At 44.3% G+C, this 21,641-nt stretch overlaps 1 protein-coding gene across 12 annotated transcripts in view; it reads right to left on the bottom strand.

Annotated features, from left to right (window-relative positions):
• Window positions 1-21,641, bottom strand: part of LOC121917114 (RNA-binding protein Musashi homolog 2-like) — a 911,933-nt gene that overhangs the window by 99,783 nt on the left and 790,509 nt on the right. For all 12 annotated transcript variants that reach the window (XM_042442806.1, XM_042442803.1, XM_042442815.1 and 9 more), the window contains exon 2: window positions 6,973-7,055. In XM_042442806.1, coding sequence (XP_042298740.1) covers window positions 6,973-7,055 — 83 coding nt within the window. The remainder of the gene's footprint in view (window positions 1-6,972; window positions 7,056-21,641) is intronic.

Here is a 21,641-nt window from a genome sequence, read left to right as displayed (position 1 = left end):
TGCTTTGGGTCTCTTTGGAGATATGCTATTTAAATGATGCATGCATCCTAAGAATCTGGAAGCTGCACCAAAAGCTGCACTCCAGTGCTTAGGAATGGAGTGTGGCTTTGGTGTGACCTCCGGACTCTTAGGACCCATGCATCATTTAAATAGCATACCTCCAGGCCATACTGTTTATTGACTAAGACTTCATTACGTGGGTGGCATCTACACTCAACCCTCCATATTTGTGGAATTGATGTTTGCGGATTTGATTATTCATGGATTTGGTTAATATGTTCTCTCTAGGAATATTTAGGTCCTCCAATGCAACTCTATGGTCAACTTTAACTAAAAGTAGCACTGAAAGACCTAGAGAGGATACTCTACTAGGCCTTTGTAGCTCCTCAAGTGCAGCTCTATGGTCATTGTCTGTTGGATGTTGACCACAGAGTTGCACTGGAGGACCTAGAGATTCCTAGAGAGGTGTCCGCTCAGGTAAAGACATGGTGTTTTTGCTATTTGTGTTTTTTCCCATATTCACGGGGGGGTTGCGCTCCTAACCTTATCAAATATCGAGGGACAAGTGTATTTAAAAATAGTATGAAGTATCCACTTTTTGCAATGTAAGTCGCCCCTTTTGCAATAAGCCAAGAACGGCAAATGAAACACAAAAATAAACACAACATGCGGTATCAAACTGTTTTATAGTCCTTAACAAATGCAGAAGAAGTCATTCTTATGCCAGGAATCATCAAGGGAAAATTAAGCCAGCCAGTTACACCTTGCACCAAAACGTTCTCCTCTGACAGAATGAGCCCATATAACTTAATGAACGTTTTGCAGAAGTACCTGCTTTGCATTATTTAGCCTGATTGCAATGACAGGGTTTGCTGAAAAACACCTTTTTGGTTTGTTGGCTCAAGGAACTGATAAGGGAACGGGGAAAAGATGGGGTGCAATAGGCAGCATTGGGAAAACATTATTTTTTACAACTACAACTCATAAGAGTTTCCTCAACTAGCATGGCCACTGGGAATACTGGGACTTGTAGTATAAAAATATACAACAGTGGGTCCTTGTTTGGTTCCAGGATCTTCTGCGGATAACAAAATCTGTGGATGTTCAAGTCCCATTAAATACAATGGCACAGTAAAAGGGTGTCCTTTATATAAAATGGAAAAACAAGGTTTGCTAGTTGGAATGTATACTTTTTAAAAATGTTTTCAAGCCGTGGAGGCTTGAATCTGTGGATAAAAAAAAAATCTGTGGATAAGGAGGGCTGACTGTCTCTTGAATCCCACTTTGGGAGAAAGGTAGGATGTAAATACAATAAATCCATCTTTCCAAGTTTTGAGATACGTAGCAGAACAGGTCACACGAAACACCAGCAAAGCACATCCACTTTGCAAGGGCCAGAGCAAGAACGTTGGAGAGAAATGCTCCAAAGTATTTGCAAACATCTATCAACGTTTTGTTGCTATATACTGAATGTTAGTTTTATCTGAGCGGGGGAAGGCTTTTCCTTTCATTACACACACATCCAACATATGCGTCTTCTGTTTCTGAAACCCTTCCACTTTGTAAGCAGGCTATTTTAGGGTGGCTGTTGGGTTTTCTTTTAATGTCCACTGAGAACCTTTTTTGCTTGCGCCTATTAAACACCTCGCTGGCATTTGCTTGCCACTTTTGTCGCCCTTGTTTAATGCGCCACTTGACATTCCGGGTTTATAAATGGCGACAAAACTAGTGCGGAGGCTCTAAAATTAGCTCCTCAGCAAGAGGGAGGCTGGAAATAGTCCCACCAACACAGCGGCTAAGTTCAGCGTTTGCTTTTTCTGTCTTCGTCGCCTTCCCCCGCAGTCCTCACACTTCAGGGAACAATAAATATCTGGGAGACACTGAGAATGATTTCCGAATGAGGAGCTTCTACTTGGATGTCTTGAGAAGGGAAGCGTTCCTCTGCCGACGGATGGTCCTTGTTGCTGTATATTCTTCAGCCATTCACAGAGGACTGGCCAGGGGTACCTCTGGCCAGCCATGCCAATCCCTCACAAGCATATGAGGGTGCCAAGGTTTCCGGTACAAGCTAAATGTCGGACATTTTCGGGTGAAGAGATGGGTCACACTCAAGCCTGAATCACATCTAGGGACATGCCTTCCAAAGGAGGATGGAAAAGAAGAGAGATTTGAAATGGACACCTAATTCGCCTGCGCAGAGGTGGCACACACATAGTACGGCACCCACTTACACACCCATAGTTATTGTGTTCCTTCAAGTCACTTCCAACTTATGGCGACCCTATCATGGCATTTTCTTGGCAAGATTTGTTCAAAGGAGGTTGGTAACATGTGGTAACTTGGAAATGACTTGAAGGCACAGAACAACAGGGCTATGAGGCTGTGATCTAGAAGAGTTTATTCCTGACGTTTTGCCAATGCCAGCCACAGCTGCTGGCGAAATGTCAGGAATAAACTCTTCTAGAATACGGCCCCACAGCCCCAAAAACCCACAAAAAACTATGGATGCCGGCTGTGAAAGCCTTCACCTTCATAAATGAGATGCACTCTCAGTCCTCATGTATCCTTCTTTTCACCATGGCAAGGAAACTCCAAAATAAGCAGAAGAACCCAGCTGCTGTGAGGGATACAAATCACAGAGGTCTAGTTTTGGATTTTGAATAGAGTGGATTGGCTTGGAGCTACAACACTAGATCTTCCACCCATGGTGACATTGTTGTCCTCTTTCCTCTGTACAGTCCAAAAAGCAGCTCCAAAGAGTATCCCAGCCTTCCAGAGCTGCTTTTGGGAGGTTCAGGCAGTGGGAAGCAGGGATGCCACTCTCCTAGTTCTGCTGGCTAGTAAGACAAGATATTTGCTCAATGGGAATTATTTTGCTTAGAATTCTTTTTGTTGTTAGCTGCCCTCAAGTTGGTTCTAACTCATGGCGACCCCATAGATGAGACATCTCCAAGAATCCCTTTCCTCCACTGCTTTGCCCAGATCCTGCAAGCCTTTGTTCATCATAATCCCCTTGACTGAGTCTATCCATCTGGTCTGTCGTCTTCCTCTCTTTCTTCTCCCCTCTACCTTTCCTAGCATTATTGTTTTTTTTTTCCTAGTGACCCATGCCTTCTCGTGATGTGGCCAAAGTACCATAGTCTCAACTTGATGATCTTTACTTCCAAGGAGTGCCCTGGTCTGATCTGTTCAAGGACCCATTTGTTGGTCTTCTTGGCTGTCCATGGGATCCTAGTACTCTTCTTCATCACCACATTTCAAATGAGTTTATTTGCTTTCTGTCTGCTTCCTCTTTGTATTTTTCCTCTATTTGTGGTCTGAAGAACAGGAGACAATTAAGGAGGCCTGCTAAAGATGGTTTATGCAGGAAAAGAAAACACAGAAGGGAATGATGGAGGAGAGCCAGAGGGGTCCATCCCCTGACGGTGAAACTTCAAGCCAAGGAAACCCTTTGCTTGCCACCTAGGAAAGCTGCTTCCCACGGTGCTCACAAAGCATACCCCTCCATGAGCTAATTCGTTTCGGTGTATGGAAATGAAATTGATACCCATTGATAAAAAAGCGGAGGCTGTAACCAGGAAGGAGAGAAAATCCACTTCAGGGTAGAGAGAAAGAGCCTGCAGATGGTGACCCTTCTCCTGCACCAAGATGTCAATTGCACAGTCATTTGGATGCACATTTGTTGGGAAGTTTTGCAGCAGCTGTGACATTTACCCCAAAGGAACAGATCAGTTTAAGTGTCACAGGCAAAAGGTAGCTTCCTGGGCAGCACAGAAGCCAACTTCTCATGCTGTGTTGTTTCTCATCCATCCTTAGCTCTCCAAGGATTGACACCAAAAGATTCAAGATGGCAATGGATATTCTGAAACAGAACTACAGTAGCTAGATAGCCTGGGATTCTGGGAGCTGAAGTCCAAAACCTCTTAAAGGGCACAGCATGGGGACCACTGGGCTAGAGAAAGACAGCAAAGAATGACTTTGTTGAATGCAAGGTAAGTATCTATGATCCCAGAAACTAACCAGGAACAGCTAGCATCCCTTTGCAACAGGAACCGAACCCCAGCAGATACCAAGAGCCCACTGTATTTATACCAGAAACTGTGCAACCTATACTGTATATTTAATTTTTTGAAAGATGAAGATACTTGGGAGAGGTGGAAAGAAAGTAGTATCTATTTCTCTCCAGATTTCCAAGTATTATTGGAAGCTACAGGGGGAAATGTAGTTTGCGGTGAGGAAATATAAAGGAATGAGCCCGTCAGTCATCTAAGAACAGCAGCTCAGACTGTGCGCTTGCAACTTAATGGAGTCGGCGCATCGAGGATCTGCTCCCCCCCCCCCCCTTTTTTTGCAGCTGCACCTTTAGAGTCGGGCCTTGACATCTTAACACCGAGTGCAAAAATGGGCCTGTTATTTTCATTTCAGAGGCATATTGTGTGGAGAGGAACAATGTGAGGGATATTATTTCAGAGCCCTGGGAAAAATTAGCAAGTCAAATATTGAATCAGCCTCTAGCATATGCTAAGGAGATTGCTTTGATCTTATCTAGCCTAAAAGCCCCATTATTGAATTTAAAGTCGGCGAACACATCTCAGACCAATATATAAAGCCCAGCCGAATGCCAGTTTGAGCGGCAGAAGGTGTTGCGACAAAAGGGGAAGGCAGGGAGGGGAAAGAGAATATTTAGCTGAAAACATCAAGGTTACCACAAGGATGGAAATAGAGGTGCAGCTAACCTGGATTCCCTCCCCCAAATAATCCAAGCCAATGGCTTCAATGAAAGAGCATTTCCCAGGAGAAAAAGGAGAACTGATACTGTCAGAAAAGTTTGCTCTCTAACCCATGGCTGAAAATAGAGCAGAAATCACACATCGTGTTGCTGTTTGACATCTGTTGATTTTTCCTTATGCCGATCCTATGAGTAAAGTCTCCCTCCTTGGAGGTCTTTAAACAGAGGCTGGATGGCCATCTGTTGGGTATGCTTTGATTAAGAGTTCCTGCATGGCAGAGGGTTGGACTGGATGGCCCTTGGGGTCTCTTCCATCTCTATGATTCTGTCATTCTAAGAGACCTCCAAATACCTGATCACAGAGATACACTAGGCCAAGAGAGCTTTGTATCTGAATGGAGGTTCAAACCCAGGTCTCTAAAGGTAGGAGAAAACAGTTTAGGGGCATCCCCAAGCCAGCAGATCACTGATCATGGATTCGGAGAGCTATAGTCCACACAAGGAACACTTCCAGGTTTGTCTTTGGCCAAAGCCTGGCACTCTGACCATTACACCATGCTGGGTTTCTGGAATGTGTATAGGGTTGTTTCTGTGATCAGTTTGGGAGCATACTTCTGTGTGCTTTCCAAACAAGGTGATCTGGCTTTCCCCAGTGAAAGCAGATTGATATTTACAAGTGGGGGGGGGATGTACAGTCCTTCATGGTCCATTTGAATGCGCTATGCAGGAAAACAAAACAAGCACCCATATCAGACAGATAAAGAACAAAAGTTATAGGTACTATATATACTCATGTGTAAGTCTAGAAATTTTAGTCAAAAATAGTAACCCAAAATACCTGAATCAACTTATCCACGGGTCAATCTAAGTACTGTACTTTAACTCTCAGATATATATATATATGAAGGGAACCATCTTTCTCTGAATAGAGTGATAAAAGGCGAGAGTATAGTCCATTCTGGGAGCACCAAAAAGAAGCATGGATCTCCTCTACTCTCTCATCCATCCAGACTTTAGGATGAGCACAAACAGTTATGCCTGCTGGAATTTTCTAAGTTCTTTGACATCATTTTCCTTTGCATCATCATTTACTGTACATCCTTTGCTACATGGCCCTAGTTTTTACCCTCAACTTATCCATGGGTCATATCAAAATACATAATTTTGGTCCTGAAACCTGCCCTCGATTTATACATGAGGTCGACTTATAGTCGAGTATATATGGTAAGTCCTCATTAAAATCCTTCTCTCTGGCATGCTGACTTCTAACACTGTGTTGTTTTTTTTACGATCCAGCTAGCAAAGCTCAGCAGATCCCAATCTTAGGGCTCACGATTCCACCCCTTACCCCATTTCAACAAGCTTTTATTTACAGCAAATGATTTATTTCTTAATCCTAGAAAGTATTTGGGCAGCTCAGATTGACAATGCAGCCCTGCTCCTGTCGACCCAGAAGTCCCACTGAGCTTGGCGCATGCAGTATTGTTGCCGCAGTGTGTGTGCCTATGTGCGTGCATGTGCATGCAGGCGTGTGCACACACGCAAGGGAGAAAAACAGAGAGGGAGACAAAAACAGAAAGAACAGGAACGGTCCCGAGCAACAGATTTTAATGAGGAGGCAGCTGGATTCTATATTAGTTCCCTTAACGGAACAGAATCTATGCTCACCGACTGGAAAAGGTACTTTTTGGAACTATAATAAGAATCCCCCATTACATTGGCTGGAGGTTTCTACAAGGTATAATCCAACTAGGCCATTTCATGCTGTAACCTTTCCCTCTTCCTCAATGCTGTTGGCTCCTCACAGCCAGGCCCTGGACCTAAGCAGCCACTGCACCCTTCAGATGTTTGGAAGTTCATGGACTTGACCAAACGCCAGTGGTATTGCATATCCTTCTCCGCCTTTCATTGTCTTGCAGTATTATCAGTTCCTTAAGTCTACAACAAATGTGCATCTATGAAGGTTTTGGTGACTAAAATACATAAACACACACACATAAAAATCCATCCTGATTTACTGGGGACTGCTTGCCAAAATACAGAGCCATCCCGCTCTTATAGAAGGATGCTTAATATACGGCTGTGGGTGCCACATCATAAGGATGCTGAATGTTTTGAGACATCATTGATTCGTGAATAAATGTCTCAACAGTCCTTCCTCCTCAAGGATAATCAGGAGACACTCCACCATGTCTGTGAAAAAGAGAACCAATTTTCCTTTTTAAAAAACTGTGAAAACTTACCATTTTATTATTGATTTCATGGAAATGGATTTCACAGACTTTTTCCACCACATCTTCATTCTCGAAAGTTACAAAGCCAAAGCCTATATGAAACAGAGAAAGAGAGAGAGACAGAGAGAGATATTAATTATGATTTTTAAAAGATTTAGCTTCTTTTGTGAGTAGTTTACAAAATACTTTACAGGCTGGGTCTCCCTTATCCAGAATCCCAAAATCTGGTTGTCTGATAAGTATGCATTAAACCAACAGTGGAGTGACTGCCGGAATGAAAACCATATGATCCTACGGCCACATTAAAATGTATACAATATCAATGTATCTCAACATCTGCAATAAAATCCCCCCAGAACAGCCAAACTACAACAGAAATAATATCAGACACAAAATCTTTGCCTGATGAAGTTCCAGTGGAGCATTGAAAGCTTGCATGATGTTTTGTAAATTCCACTTGACCCATAAAGGTATTTTGTTCTTTTGTGGATTTAGTTATATAGTCAGCCCTCCACATTTGTGGCTTGGACTTTTGCAGATTTGATTGTTCACAGATTTGATTAATATGGTCTCTAGAAATCTCTAGGTCCTCCAGTGTGACTCTGCTGACAACAAGTGTCAAAAGTCGCGCTGGAGGACCTAGAGCAGTGATGGCGCACCTGTGGCATGCGTGCCAGAGGTGGCACTCAGAGCCCTCTCCGTGGGCACATGTGCCGTCGCCCCAGCTCAAAGTCTGCTACTAGAAGGCCAGAGGGACACAGCACTTTGCAATAAATAAGTGGGTTCTGGGTTGCAGTTTGGGCACTCGGCCTCTAAAAGGTTCACCATCACTGACCTAGAGATTCCTAGAGAGAGCACTTCTCTAGGCATTTGTAGTTCCTCCAGTGCAACTTCATTGTCAGCTTCTGGCAGATATTGACCACAGATTTACCCTGGAGGACTAGAGATTCCTAGAGAAAATATTTCCTCCAGCACAATTTCATGGTCAACCTCTGGCAAATCTTGACCATAGAACTGCCCTGGAGGACCTAGAGACTCCTAGAGAAAGCACTTCTCTAGGCATCTGTAGGTTGTCCAGCACAATTTCATGGTCAACCTCTGGCAGATCTTGACCACAGAATTGCCCAGGAAGACCTAGAGACTCCTAGAGAAAGCACTTCTCTAGGCGTCTGTAGGTCCTGCAGCACAATTTCACGGTCAACCTCTGGCAGATCTTGACCACAGAATTGCCCAAGAGGACCTAGAGACTCTTAGAGAAAGCACTTCTCTAGGCATCTGTAGGTCCTCCAGTGCAACTTCATGGTCATCCTCTGGCAGATCTTGACCACAGAATTGCCCTGGAGGACCTAGAGACTCCTAGAGAAAGCACTTCTCTAGGCATCTGTACGTCCTCCAGTGCAACTTCATGGTCATCCTCTGGCAGATCTTTACCAGATCTTTGCAATTTCCCCACTTTCACAGGGGTCCTGTGCCCCTAACCCCAGCGAACATGGAGGCTCCACTGTATTTTGCTCAATGGCCAACAGGCTGAATATGTTTCCGAAGTTTAAATATGCAGCCAATGTCTCGGAATGGGGCAGATCAAACGTGAAATAAAAAGGACATCAATCTCTGTTGCTTACAAGTAATAGCCTTTCCCACCTGTCTGCGCAGCCCCGCTGCCTTCAGGTAGAGTTGAACCCGGCGGGACTTTTCCTATTATGAACGTCTCATTAAGCAGCAAGGGAGGGTGGGAACGGGTCAGTGATACAAAAAGGGTAACCATGAATCACCAGTTGTCCACTGCCAGCTCGAGGGCAAAGCTGTCTGCACTTCTGCACATGCACTACAGCTCCCAGCAAGCGCACTCATCTCTAGGAATAAACCCTTATTGACAAGGGTTAAAAAGAGAGACCAGCTTTGCTCTCCCCGGAAAGCAGCTGCTACAGTAAGCACTCCTTGGATCTCGGCAGGTTGCAGGCTGTCCTTTCTGCTCCAGTCCTACAGGTCAGCCAAGATTCGGAGGTGGTTATTTGCCTCTTTTCTTCCTGAATTACTTCATCTAATACCTCATCAGGATATCCCGAGGCCTCGATGGCGCTATGAAAGTTGCAGGCCTCTCTCATCTGAGCGCTTCATCTGTTCCTGCGCCGCCACTTCAAACGCAGCTTCTGATTTGGGCCAGTTTAAGGTCCTTTGATGCCTGCTGTCTGCCCGCCAGCAAAGCTGTATTTACTCTGTCAAGTCCTCACCGACCCAGGCAAAAAGAGCGTTGGAAGAATTTTTGGCATCAAGCCCCAGCCCAGCGTAAGAATCCTCACATATCTCTCTTTACAGGGAGGTCTGCATGTGTTGGAATCGACCGTCATGTTCTGGCGCCCGCTCAATGAATGAATAAATAAATATAGAAACCCATTCAAACAAAGAGCGAACCCACAGAACAGAACTCGATTCCCTAACTAACAGCACCAGAGAATTTGGCAGCTTCTAAGGGGATAGAAATCCGACACACAACAGATTCAAAAGCCTCTACTCCACACAGCTGCTGGCTTGGGAACTAAAATTCAAGCTACGTTGAGACAGATCCACAGAATTCATACTACATGTGTAAACCCAGGTGCACATAGTAGAGTAAATATCTCATAATACTCAGAGCTTGTGGGTGGGATTTGCAATGGAGGATCTTCATCAAGTGAGGTGGATTTATAGCCCTAACAAACTCTTGCACCGAATTACGTTGACGGCTGTACTCTTGTTTATGTGAGATGATGGTGTGAATCCAAGTTGGTTCCAAAAAATCATCAATCAAAGAATCAAAGAATCATAGAGTTGGAAGGGATTCCAGAGACGGCAGTCCAGCTTCCCAATCTCGTTTGCAGGGGTTCCCAAAATTTGGTCCTCAAGATGTTTTGGGCTTCAGCTCCCTGAATTCCTGAATGTTGGTCAAGTTAGGTAGGGCTTCTGGGAGCAGAAGCCAAAAATACCTGGAGGACCCAAATCTGGGAATCACTGAGTTAGAGCATCTCCAGTAGATAGCTGCCCAGCCTCTTTCTGAAGATGTCCAAAGAAAGAGACCTGCCTCTCCCATGAACATCTTCAGGTGGTGGTTTCTATTGTCAAACAGTTCCTACTGCCAAGACGTTCCTTCTAATATTCAATTAAAATCTACTTTTCTGTAGCTTAAAACCATTAGACCTTGTCCTACCGCCTGGGGCACCAGAAAACACCTCCTTTCTTTCTATTCCTTGTACAAGGAATACAATCATGTCATCTTCCAGTCATCTTTCCAAAAGGCTGAACATGCCCAGCGCACTCATCTATTCCTCGTATGGGACCAGGTATACAGACGGTTTTGCTCTCTTATTCGAACCGTATGAAGGGCATTGCTAAACCAGTCTTCAACTGTGCCAGGGCAGTTAACCCAAGTGGCTACCTCAGCTTCCCATCCTATTAGTCACCCCCTGCTTCTTCAAATTTTGCTGGAAAAGGGCTTTCCCCACTCGGTGTCACTCTCGTTCTGCAACGAACATGATCACCTTGCTAGCTTTCATATCCTCCAATTTAGCAGGGACAAATCCAGTTAATCCTCTGCCATCCTACTTTCTCAGTTGCTTTTAAAATGCCCTGGTTTTTCCCCCCTCCTCCTCCTCCCGCTTTCTCCTTTTGTCTTCAGCTTATTTCTGTTGCTACAAATTGGGTTCAAAATGCAAAAACGCTCAATTAACTCAGCAGGCATTACACTCAAATTGGCTCAACAGGAAAGGAGCAGGCAGAGCCTTGCTCTTCTTAGCTGGACCAACTTTCCTTATCTCAGTACATAAATTCCTGTTTTTTCTCTGCTTAAAAGTGATCTTCTGCATTAATAACTTGCCTGGCCACATGCTTTTGACCACACACTGACCCAGTTTTCATCTGTGAAAGGTTGGAGGATATATGCTTTCTCGCCCCCACGATCGAACCTTTCCTTAACTGCATTTGGTTGGATATTTGTGATCCGAGTGACACAGGTGTCACTCCTTTGACACTCCTGGAATTTGGGGACAACTGAGAGTTAAGTCATTAGGCCTTGCACACCACAGGGAGCCAAGTTTTTTGCCTTCCGAAAGTCCATTTCTGCAGGTCATTAATTGCCCGGCTGCCAGAAACATCTTCATCATTAGTAACTCATTAGCAAATAACGCAGCAGAGGATTTCACTTTCGATTCGCTCGCCTCCCTCCCCCCCATGTCTTCAGCTGCCAGTAATGAGAAGTGAAAGGGCATTTATAGGAGATTAGCCGTAATCGTGCCTAACAATGTTAGGAAGCCCACTGCATGAGCACTCGCGCTTCCCAACCTCCCTATGGCCTGGCCCTGCTCCCTTTCTCCCAGATCTGCAAACAAGGAAAATCGTCGGATTCAACACAGATACAGATCTCCTTGCCTTCTGATTTGGCAAGGAAAGTATGGATAACACAGGGATTTTTCAGATTTCTAATGATTGGTTGCTATTTCATAGAATCATACAGTTGGAAAAGACCCCAAGGGCCATCCAGTCCAACCCCATTCTGCCATGCAGGAACTCTCAACCAAAGCATCCCTAACAGATGGCCATCCAGCCTCTGTTTGAAGACCTCCAAAGAATGAGACCCCACTATGGCAACGTGTGCCATTGTCTTACAGCTCTTACTGTTCAGGACGTTTCATCTAACGTTTAGGTGGCATCTCTTTTCCTGCAGCTTGCATCCATTTTTCTGAGTCCTTTTCTCTGAAGCATCAGAAAACAGGCTTGCTCCATCCTCAATATGACACCCCTCCAGATATTTAAACAAGGCTATTGTATTACCTCTTAACTTTGTCTTCTTCAGACTAAACATACAGTGGTACCTTGTTTTCCACTGGGGCTTGGTTGCAGGATCCCCCATGGATAACAAAATCCATGGACACTCAAGTCCCATTAAATATAATGGCAGAGTAAAATAGTGTCCCTTATATAAAATGGAAACTCAAGGTTTGCTATTTAGAACTTATACTGTACTTCAACTCTTATTTTTCAAAAGGTACCATCTCCTCGTGAAAGGCAAGAGTATAATCTGCCCTGGAAGCACAGACCTTCCTCTATTCTCTCATCCATCCAGCTTTTAGGATGAGCACAAACAGTTATGCCTGCTGGAATGTTGTTAAGTTCTTTGGCGTTGTTTTCCTTTGCTTCATCATTTGTTACGTGGCCCTACGTTTAACCCTTGGCTTATCCACGGGTCATATCAAAATCCTTAATTTTGGCCCCAAAACCTGCCCTCGACTTATACATGAGGTCAACTTATAGTTGAGTATATACGGTATTATGGCCTGTTACAGACTGCCAAAATAAAGCTGCTTGGGGTCTCTTTTGAGGTATGCTATTTAAATGATGCATGGGTCCTAAGAGTCCGGAGGTCACACCAAAACCACACTCCATTCCTAAGCACTGGAGTGCAGCTTTGGTGCAGCTTCCGGATTCTTAGGATGCATGCATCATTTAAACAGCATGCCTCCAAAGAGACCCCAAGCAGCTTTATTTTGGCAGTCTGTAACAGGCCTATGTTCTCACTAGGAATTTCTAGGTCCTCCAGTGCAACTCTGCCAGAGGTTGACCATAGAGCGGGAGAACCTAGATGTTCCTAGATGTTCTGCTGGAGTTTGGGTCCAGGACCCTCCGTGGATAACAAAATCCGTGGATGCTCAAGTCCCATTAAAGACAATGGCATAGCAAAATGGTGTCCCCTATACAAAATGGAAAATCAAGGTTTGCAATTTGGAATTTTTTGGAATATTTCCAAGCCGTGGATGCTTGAATCCATGGATAAAAAATCCGTAGATAAGGAGGGCTGACTGTACTTGCTGTTGCTATTGCTATTGCTAATATCTGATTTATGTCCATTTATCCTTTGGTGCATAGATTGGCCTGTTTGCCGAATGCGGATTGCAACAAGCAACAAAGCATACTAATCTTTCATGGACTATCAATTTTAAACTGGCAATATCTCTGTTTTTCAAATGCGGTGTTGGTCAACCAACCACTCCCTTTTTTTGAAGGTCCAGATCTTCTATATAGATAATTTAACTGGGAATAAACTTCATAATCTCTTGTGTACTTATTAAAAAAACCCCAAAGGGGAGCCTGTCCAGTTTCTTTTTGAAAAATATTACAAATACCAGGTTCAGGAAAAAAAATGCATTTTTCTTTCTCCATGCCCCATTAGTCAAGGTAATGAATACACACTCGTTTTTAAATTACCTCGAGTCTTACAAAACCTTTCGGGATTAAGCAGACAATTGTTTCTTATGAGTGGTACAAAGAGTCAACAACAAAAAGGAGGCGTTCCTCCGAAAGTGTATGAGAAAGATTAACACAAAACAAAAGAGGCTGTTTAAAAATGGGCGACACAAATAGGAATCTGGTTGTCAAGGAGTGTGCATTTTTTAAAATGAAATTATACGGCACCCTTCTGAATGAAGCTATTATTGGAAGCTAACAAGCTCTATTTAAGAGATAAGCCTTTAACAGAGTCAAACAGGGTGGCTTCCCCTCTCCCTTTTTATACAAATGAATAAAAACCTGCACATATATTTGAATAATCTTTTGAAAAGGAAAAAAGGGGGAGAGAAAAAGGGGGTAACACGGGTGGTGGCACAGAGCCCCCCCAAATGTGGAGATTTGAGCCAAGCGAGATGAAGAATGGCGGGTCTTGAGGCTTAAAACCAAGTTGAAGAAGAAACAAATGCAAAGAAAAATACTTTTGGAAACATAAAACCTCCCGCTATCTAATTCAGAACGACAGTTGGCCCTCCGCACTTGCGGCGTTGACTTTTGCGGGTTCGATTATGTGCGGTTTTTATTATTATGTTCTCTCTAGGAATCGCTAGGTCCTCCAGCGCAACTCTGCCAGAGGCTGACCATCGAGTTGCGTTGGAGAACCTAGACAGTGGTCCTCACACTGTGCTCTTTAAGGGATTTTGGACTTCAGTCCCAGAATCCCTGACTTTCGGCCAACACGGCTGAGGCTTCTGGCAGCTGAAGTCCAAAGTCTCTTAAAGGGCACAGTTTGGGGACCACTGACCCAAAGGATCGTGAAGAAAAGGCATCTGTCGGTCCTCCAGCACGACTCTATGATCAACGTCTGGCAGATGTTGACCATAAGAATTGCACTGGAGGACCTGGAGATTCCTAGAGTGATGTTCTCTTAAGTAAAAAGAATAGTGTTGTTGTGTTTTTATTTGTGGTTTTCCCACATTCATGGAGGTCCTTCACTCTTCACCCCAGAACATAACTAACTCATTGAAATCACAAGGAAGTTGAGGTCCTCCACAAACTCTGAGCTGCTAATGTTTCTAGATGATCCATAGGAGCTTCCAAACTTGAGACTCCCCTTGCGGTTTCCTAAGACCCCCAGGTTTCTGCCCTCCCCGAAACACACAGCTTGACAGCCCTAGCAACTATAAAGTAATTTCCCTGGTCAAACAAGCGCTCCCAGTCATACAGCTGAAAGATATACTGTTCAGGGAATGACTGAAACCATACATGATTAAAACAATTAAAGAAATTGGTAGAAGCCATAAATAAAGTTAATAAGGCAAGCCACAGGCGCCAAGCGCCAACTGCTTGGGGAAAATATGCTTCCATCGGCAGAATTTTGGTGGGCTCCCTCTCCCGCCAAGTAAGCCATATTTCATGCATGCACCGACATTTGGAGATGCACAGAATTAGGTTCATTGAAATATGGCCCGGATCGATACTACAGCTCTGAATTACTGTGGTATTTTTTGAACCTGGTGCGATTTACCTGTGTGTGCAAAGACAACAGAGCCACACAGAATGTCGAGAGATCTTGTTTGTTGTTGTTGCTGTGTGCCTTCACATCGTTTTCGACTTATGGCAATCCGAAGGCAACTCCATCATGGGGTTTTCTTGGCACGATCTGTTCAGAGAAGGTTTGTCATTGCCTGCCCCTGAGGCTGAGAGACTGTGACTTGACCAAGGTCTCCTAGCGGGTTTATGGCCAAGCCAGGAAGCAGACCCTGATCTCCAGTGTGAAGCACTTGGGGAGCCAGCATGGTATAGTGGTTTGAGTGTTGAACTATACTCAAACCACTATATCAGTGATGGAGAACCTTTTACAGACCAAGTGCCCAAACTGCAACCCGGACCCCACTTATTTATTGCAAAGTGCCATGTCCCTCTGGCTTTCTATTAAGAAATTCTGGCAAACTCTGTGCTAGGGCAATAGCATGTGTGCCTACAGAGAGGGCTCTGAGTGCCACCTCTGGCACACGTGCCATAGGTTTGCCATCACTGCACTATATCATGCTGGCCCCCCAGTTCTGTAGGATTGCCAAAACCTTATATCTAGAAAAGCATTTTGGCCCCATCTCCAATTGGCCTTCTTCAGAGGCAGTTCTCAGAAGGAAGGATCTTACTTTTAATACTCAAAATATCTACTTCTATAGGGAATGCAAACTGCAATGCTAGATATTCCTGAGATTGCCCCCAAAGAAGGCCAACTGGTGATAAGGCCGAAAAGTGTTGGGGTTTTAAAGAAATAGTTTTTGACTACTGCACAACATGGGGGACTTTCTTTTCATTCCTCCATTGATGGGAAATAATCATAACAACAACAACAACAACAACAAAAATCACTGTAGTCAAGGAGGACTATATATCTGTATATACCCCACTTTCTTCCATGCCAGCATTCTCTGAAGATGCCAGCCACAGATGCTGGCGAAATGTCAGGAACAAACTAGAACATGGCCACATGGCCCAAAAACCCCACCAAAAACGATCACCATGAAAGCCTTCCACTTCACATAGGACTTTTTCTCTTTGTATGCCTTAGCAATAAGTGGTATCTTCCCCAAAGATGCCATTGTTATTACAAGGTTTCTTTACAAGCTTCTCTTTATTAAGCTATAGCAGTATTCCTCCCGCCTTTCTGCCAGTGTGTCCAAGGTGGTATGCACATAATTTTTCCTCCCCACTTTCTGTTTGCAATGACCCAGTGAGATAGGCCAGGCTGAGAAAGAAAATGACTGGACCAAGAGCATCCCGTGAGTTGCATAGTTCAGTGGGGACAAGTCTGCAAATCTCCGGGGTTCTCTGATGGCTGAGCATTGCAAGGTACGATGATGATAAAAACAGGGGATGTGAGATGTCCCTTTGCACAGTTCTGGGAATGCGACGGGAAGAATAATATGCTATACCACCAAAGAAGTGTGTGGCAATAAAGTAAAGTAAAATAAAAATGGTGGAATGGAACAAATTAATCCTGAAGGTGAAGCACTGAAACAGTAGAAATCCGCTAGCAAAATTCCCAGGCAGCCAAACTAATTATCCAGCGTCAAGAGCTCCCAAGAACATACGCTTCCCACCGTTTCGCACACTCTACAATTCCCGCAGAGCCACAGTCAAAGGATCGTTTTCGTCCTTAATGAGACTGAAGGCACAAGCCTGGCGTTGTCCTAACCCACCTCCTCTATGACCTTCTGCCCTAACAAGAAACCTTCCTCTTCCGTCATCCCAGACTGGAGCCCAAAAAAGGCTCATTAAATATACTCGCAGGGAAGGGATTTTATGACGCGTTCCAAATGACTCAAACAGTTCTGCAAACACGAGCAACTCAAATTTCATGCCAATCCAGTGGGATGCAACAGGGTGGGAGACTGCAGGCTTACGGGATTTGCTTTGCTTTTGCTTTTTCCTACCGGAAAACCAGGTGTGAAATACTGGCTCGAGTTAGGTCCCCCCCCCACCCCTTCTTTTTGAGTTTTTAATATCTTTTGAATGTTCCCTCCCCTTCCTGTATGATTTTTTAAAACACCTTTTGCCCGATGAAGAGCTTCAAAACCCACATGATGTGTTTTTATATTTTGCATGGCCAGTAAAGGTGGATTTTGGGTTTTGACTTATTTGGCTCAAACAAGTTATCTGTGAAGAGTTAAGGAACAGAGTCGCTCAGCCCTAAAATTTCAATCTGAGATCAGTATCAGAACCAAGCATTTCCCTTGCAAGCCTTCTTTCCAGCAACCTAGGTTTCTCCAAGGTATCAAACCTTTTCCTATGTCTCCAACTTTTACAAAGTATTAGGATCTTTCCCAGTAACTTATGTCCAAACTACAACAGCCTCAAGTTGGTCATCTTCCTTTCTAGTGAGAGTTAGGCTTGATTTACTCTAAGACGCCGAGGAGTTCCCAAATATCCTGTTTCCCCGCAAATAAGACATATCCATAAAATAAGCCGCAGTAGGATTTCTAAGCATTTGTGCAATATAAGCCATACCCCGAAAATAAGACATAGTGATAGGCCTGGCGCAGAACGGAAGGGAGCGGAAAGATTGGGGCCGATGTTTCTAAAATAAAAGGAGTCTCAAGAAATTTAGGGTGGCATTCCGGGTTTGGAGAGTTATGACGATGTCCCAGAAGAAGACGACTTAACTATATTTGAATAAATGTAGATTGTTGTACCGTACTTAATAAAACTAAGACATCTCCTGAAAATAAGCCGTAGTGAGTCTTCTTGAGGACACATAAATATAAGACAGTGTCTTATTTCCGGGGAAACACGGTAGTAGTGCTACACAGAGGGATGCCAACAACGCTGTGGTGGAAAAACACGGTGCCACCAAAGCACAAAGCATCCGTATATATTTGTGCAAGGTCAATGTTTTGGAGAAACAACCCATCCTCACCAACTGTATTTTCGCACGAAGAAAGGCACAGTTCTTTGAAACACTGGCAGTGCACATTTGTGGTATTGTTTCATCTGCTTCTGCATTTGCTGCGTTTCCTTGTTCCTGGCTGCGGTCGAACGGACGCAACCCACTTGGAGGTGTATCTCAAGCTTTTCCTGAAGCCCGTCGAGAAGATTTCCTTCTGCAAAACTGTTCTTAGAGCTCCAAACCGAACGCCGTTTACAACCTTCCTCCCAACATCATCCTCACTACATTTTTCCTGTCATATTGGTTACAGCTTCTAATTTCTCCTCCCCGACATCAATGTGCCACGCAGGATTTTATTTTATTATTTTTTTTAAAAAAGATTATTATACGGCAGCTTGACAGCCTCAGGTGCTAGATAGCTTACTAAGTAACATTTCCCCTCCTGATTATGGGGGGATGTGTGAATAAAGCAGAGCCATATTGATTCACACCAATCTATGCATCGACTGCGCGAAAGCTACTCGCAATTCCCAGCAGCCCTGGAAAGCTTTGCAACGGGGAGGGATAGGACCAGGCAAGTTGAGAAAATAAATTAAAAAGAGTGTCAACTTTTCTCGTTGCTTCCCTCCTTATTAACGGACGGGAACGGGGGACTCGTTGATCAAGGAGAGGAAAAATTAATTGACGCCGGCTTTAATATTATTATGCCCGGCTTGTCTGGTCACATTTCTTCATTTTCTTTAAAGAAAGGCATTTTATTGCAGCGTACAGCAGCCAGCTGCCAACCTGAGCGGCGTAAACAAGGGAAGCAGGTGCATGAATAATGGGGCGGCCGAAAGAGAGGACTTCTTTCCCACACAAGCTCAACCGACTTAAGTGCCGGGAAAAGGAGAGACAAAGTAAATATAGACTCAGAAAAGATCGCCTGGCGAGAAATCATCCAAAAGGGCAACGACAACAAGGGAGTGATATTTCTTCATTACCTAGCTCAGAACGGCAGGGAAGAGGTGATGGGTAGTGTCAGTGCCAAGGAAATGCGTATCCTTCTGTCACACCAAGTGATTTGCGTTTCATAAAGGCTCACAACTTAAAGGCAACCTTGTGGTGCCCAGAACTGGACACAGTATTATTCCAGGTGAGGCCTGACCAAAGCAGAATAGAGTGGCACTATTACTTCCCTTGATCGAGACACTATACTTCTATTGATGCGACCTAGCATTGCATTGGCCTTTCTAGGCTACATCAATAGAGGTATAGTGTCTAGAGCAGTGGTTCTCAACCTGTGGGTCGCAACCCCTTTGGGGTGGAATGATCCTTTCACAGGGGTTGCTTAAGACACATATTTCCAATGGTCTTAGGAACTGAGACACCATAATTTACAACATGAGGAACCGTATTAAAGGGCCCCAGCATTAATAATAATAATAAATAAAATTTATTTGTATTTTCCCACCTGGATTGAGGCGGGATCACAACCTGATTTAAGAAATGATACAGAATAACACACAACAATTCGATAAAATACATAACAGTTAGCAATTAAAAAATTGTATCACAGGCAACACTGGAGTTCAGGGAGGTGGACTCGTGTCTTACCAAAAATCAGGTGGGTATGGTCTAGATCAAGGGAAGTAATAGTGCCACTCTATTCTGCCTTGCTCAGGCCTCACCTGGAATCTTATGCCCAGCTCTGGGCACCACAATTCAAAAAGGATGTTTGAGAAACTGGAGCGTGTCCAAAGGAGGGAAACCAAAATGGTGAAGGGTCTAGAAACCATGCCTTATGAGGAAATACTTAGGGAGGTGGGTATGTTTAGCCTGGAGAAGAGACGTTTAAGTGATAGGATAGCCCTGTTTAAATATTTGAAGGGATGTCATATGGAGGAGGAAGCAAGTTTGTTTCCTGCTGCTCCATAGAATAGAATCCAGAGCAATGGATGCAAGCTCCAGGAAAAGAGATTCCACCTAAATGTTAGCAGGAACTTCCTGATAGTAAGGGCTGTTTGACAGTGGAACACATTCCTTTGGAGAGTAGTGGAGTCTCCTTCCTTGGAGGTCTTTGTATAGATAGCCATCTGTCTGGGATGCTTTGATTGTGAGTTTGTGCATGGCAGGGGGTTGGACTGGATGGCCCTTGTAGTTTTTCCCAACTCTATTCTATGATTCTCTTGTTTTTAGCAAAAGGGGGTCACATTCTGAGCTGAGCAAGAATCTGAGGATCAGCTCTATTGGCTCCATTGACCGACTCTCTCTGATATGTCATATCCGGTAACTGTTGCTTTCCAGATTTTGTTGGACTGAAACTCCCACCAGCTTTAGTCATTATCATCAAGAGGTCAGGGATCATGGGAACTGAGTTTCAGCAACATTGGGAGGGATGCCGCTTCCATACCCTCAAACTCTCCCAATTTGGCAGGGACCCTCCCGATTAATCCTCTGTTGTGCCACCTTTTCAGCTGCATCTAAAATGTCCCGGTTCCTCTCTCCTTCTTCCATCCCTCCTTTATCCTCAGTTTATTTCAACTGCTATGAACTGAGTCCAAAAGTAGTTTGAATGCAATTCACTCTGCAAGGAGGAAAGGAGGCAGATTCTTGCCCTTCCCAGTAGGCTCAGACAACAGACAACGTCTTCATCCCCTCCTAGCTTGTGTGTCCTTATCAATAACGTTTACCAATCAGCCCACACTCCGATCAATATTGGTTGGCCATCCATGTGCTGGTTTTCATCTTTGAAACGCTGGACGGTGTGAGCTGTTGTAACAAACTAGTTAACAATACTGTCCATGGATCCGAACGGTTGACTGACTGCTATGCTTCCATCCCATGGAAAGCTGGGATTTGTAGTCCGGTAAGGCACAAGAGCACTTTGACTGAGAATTCGGTAAGACCCTTCCTAAACTGCGGGTCCCAGGATTCCACAGGATGATGCCAAGCAGATGAAGTGGATATATATAGCACTATATTTATGTAGTATTCAAAGATATAGCCATGTTAGTCTGTCAAATCAGCATATAGAGAGATCCTGTAGCACCTTTGAGACTCACTGAAAGAAAGAGGATGGCAGCAGGAGCTTTCCTAGACTTAAGTCTACATTTAAGGAAGCAGACTTAATAATCCGAGGAAGTAGACCGAAGTCTAGGAAAGCTCATGCTGCCAACATCTTTCTTTCAGTTAGTCTCAAAGGTGCATCAAGCTCTCTCTCTACATATAATCGCGTAGCGTGAATAGTTCCAAGATCATAAGGGAAGAGGAGAACCAAGACGGTGGTCAGATGCCAGGCAATGCCATGGTGCTGGCGTAGCGCAGATGTTAAAATACCTTTGATGTTTTTTCAAAAGGGAGCCCAGGAGAGGCATTTCCAGTAAGGATAGTACTTTGCCAAGCAGCCCTTCAACCCTGGCATTAGCCATGCCAGGCAAAGTGAGGCCTGAAGGCTTGTACATTCCCCAGATATATCTGTTGCTAGGATGGTAATGATCAGATACAAAAGGCAGATTTCCACTGTGAAGCCAGTCTCAATTGCTGGTTGCTGTCAGGTGAAAAGGGGTGTTTTTTTGGGGGGAGAGGGGTGTCTCACACCTACGACCAAAGCTAGAAAATACCAACCCTATAATTCTACTCATATAATTCCAGTCGTATGATTCGAAAGCTCTCTGGTGGCAGTGAGCCTGTGAATGACACTTGTCAAGGGAGAAGATTAGCTTGCAGATGCTTTCTGGTGAGCGCGCAAAGGTGTGCGGAAGGAAGGAGGGAGAGAAGAAAAACACACTGAGCCCGCTTCTCTCTGCAGACACAGGTATGACTGCCACTAAGAAGTGCAAATGCGCAGCGTAGGCCACGAGAGCCAAGCTCTCAAAGCTGAAATCGGCAGACGAGTGCCTCGGAGCGAAAACTTCACAAAAAAGGTGCTAGCATTTCAATACAAGCACAGCAGGAAAGCCGAGAGCCGAGGTCAGTCACGCAGCTGGATAAAAGGGCAACAATACGCGCTGACTTTTGGTCTGATTCTTTTTTGTTCCTCTCCTGG

The sequence above is a fragment of the Sceloporus undulatus genome, chromosome 11, assembly GCF_019175285.1.
Source record: "Sceloporus undulatus isolate JIND9_A2432 ecotype Alabama chromosome 11, SceUnd_v1.1, whole genome shotgun sequence".
NCBI lineage: Eukaryota > Metazoa > Chordata > Lepidosauria > Squamata > Phrynosomatidae > Sceloporus > Sceloporus undulatus.
This window is presented reverse-complemented; position numbering and strand designations above follow the sequence as displayed.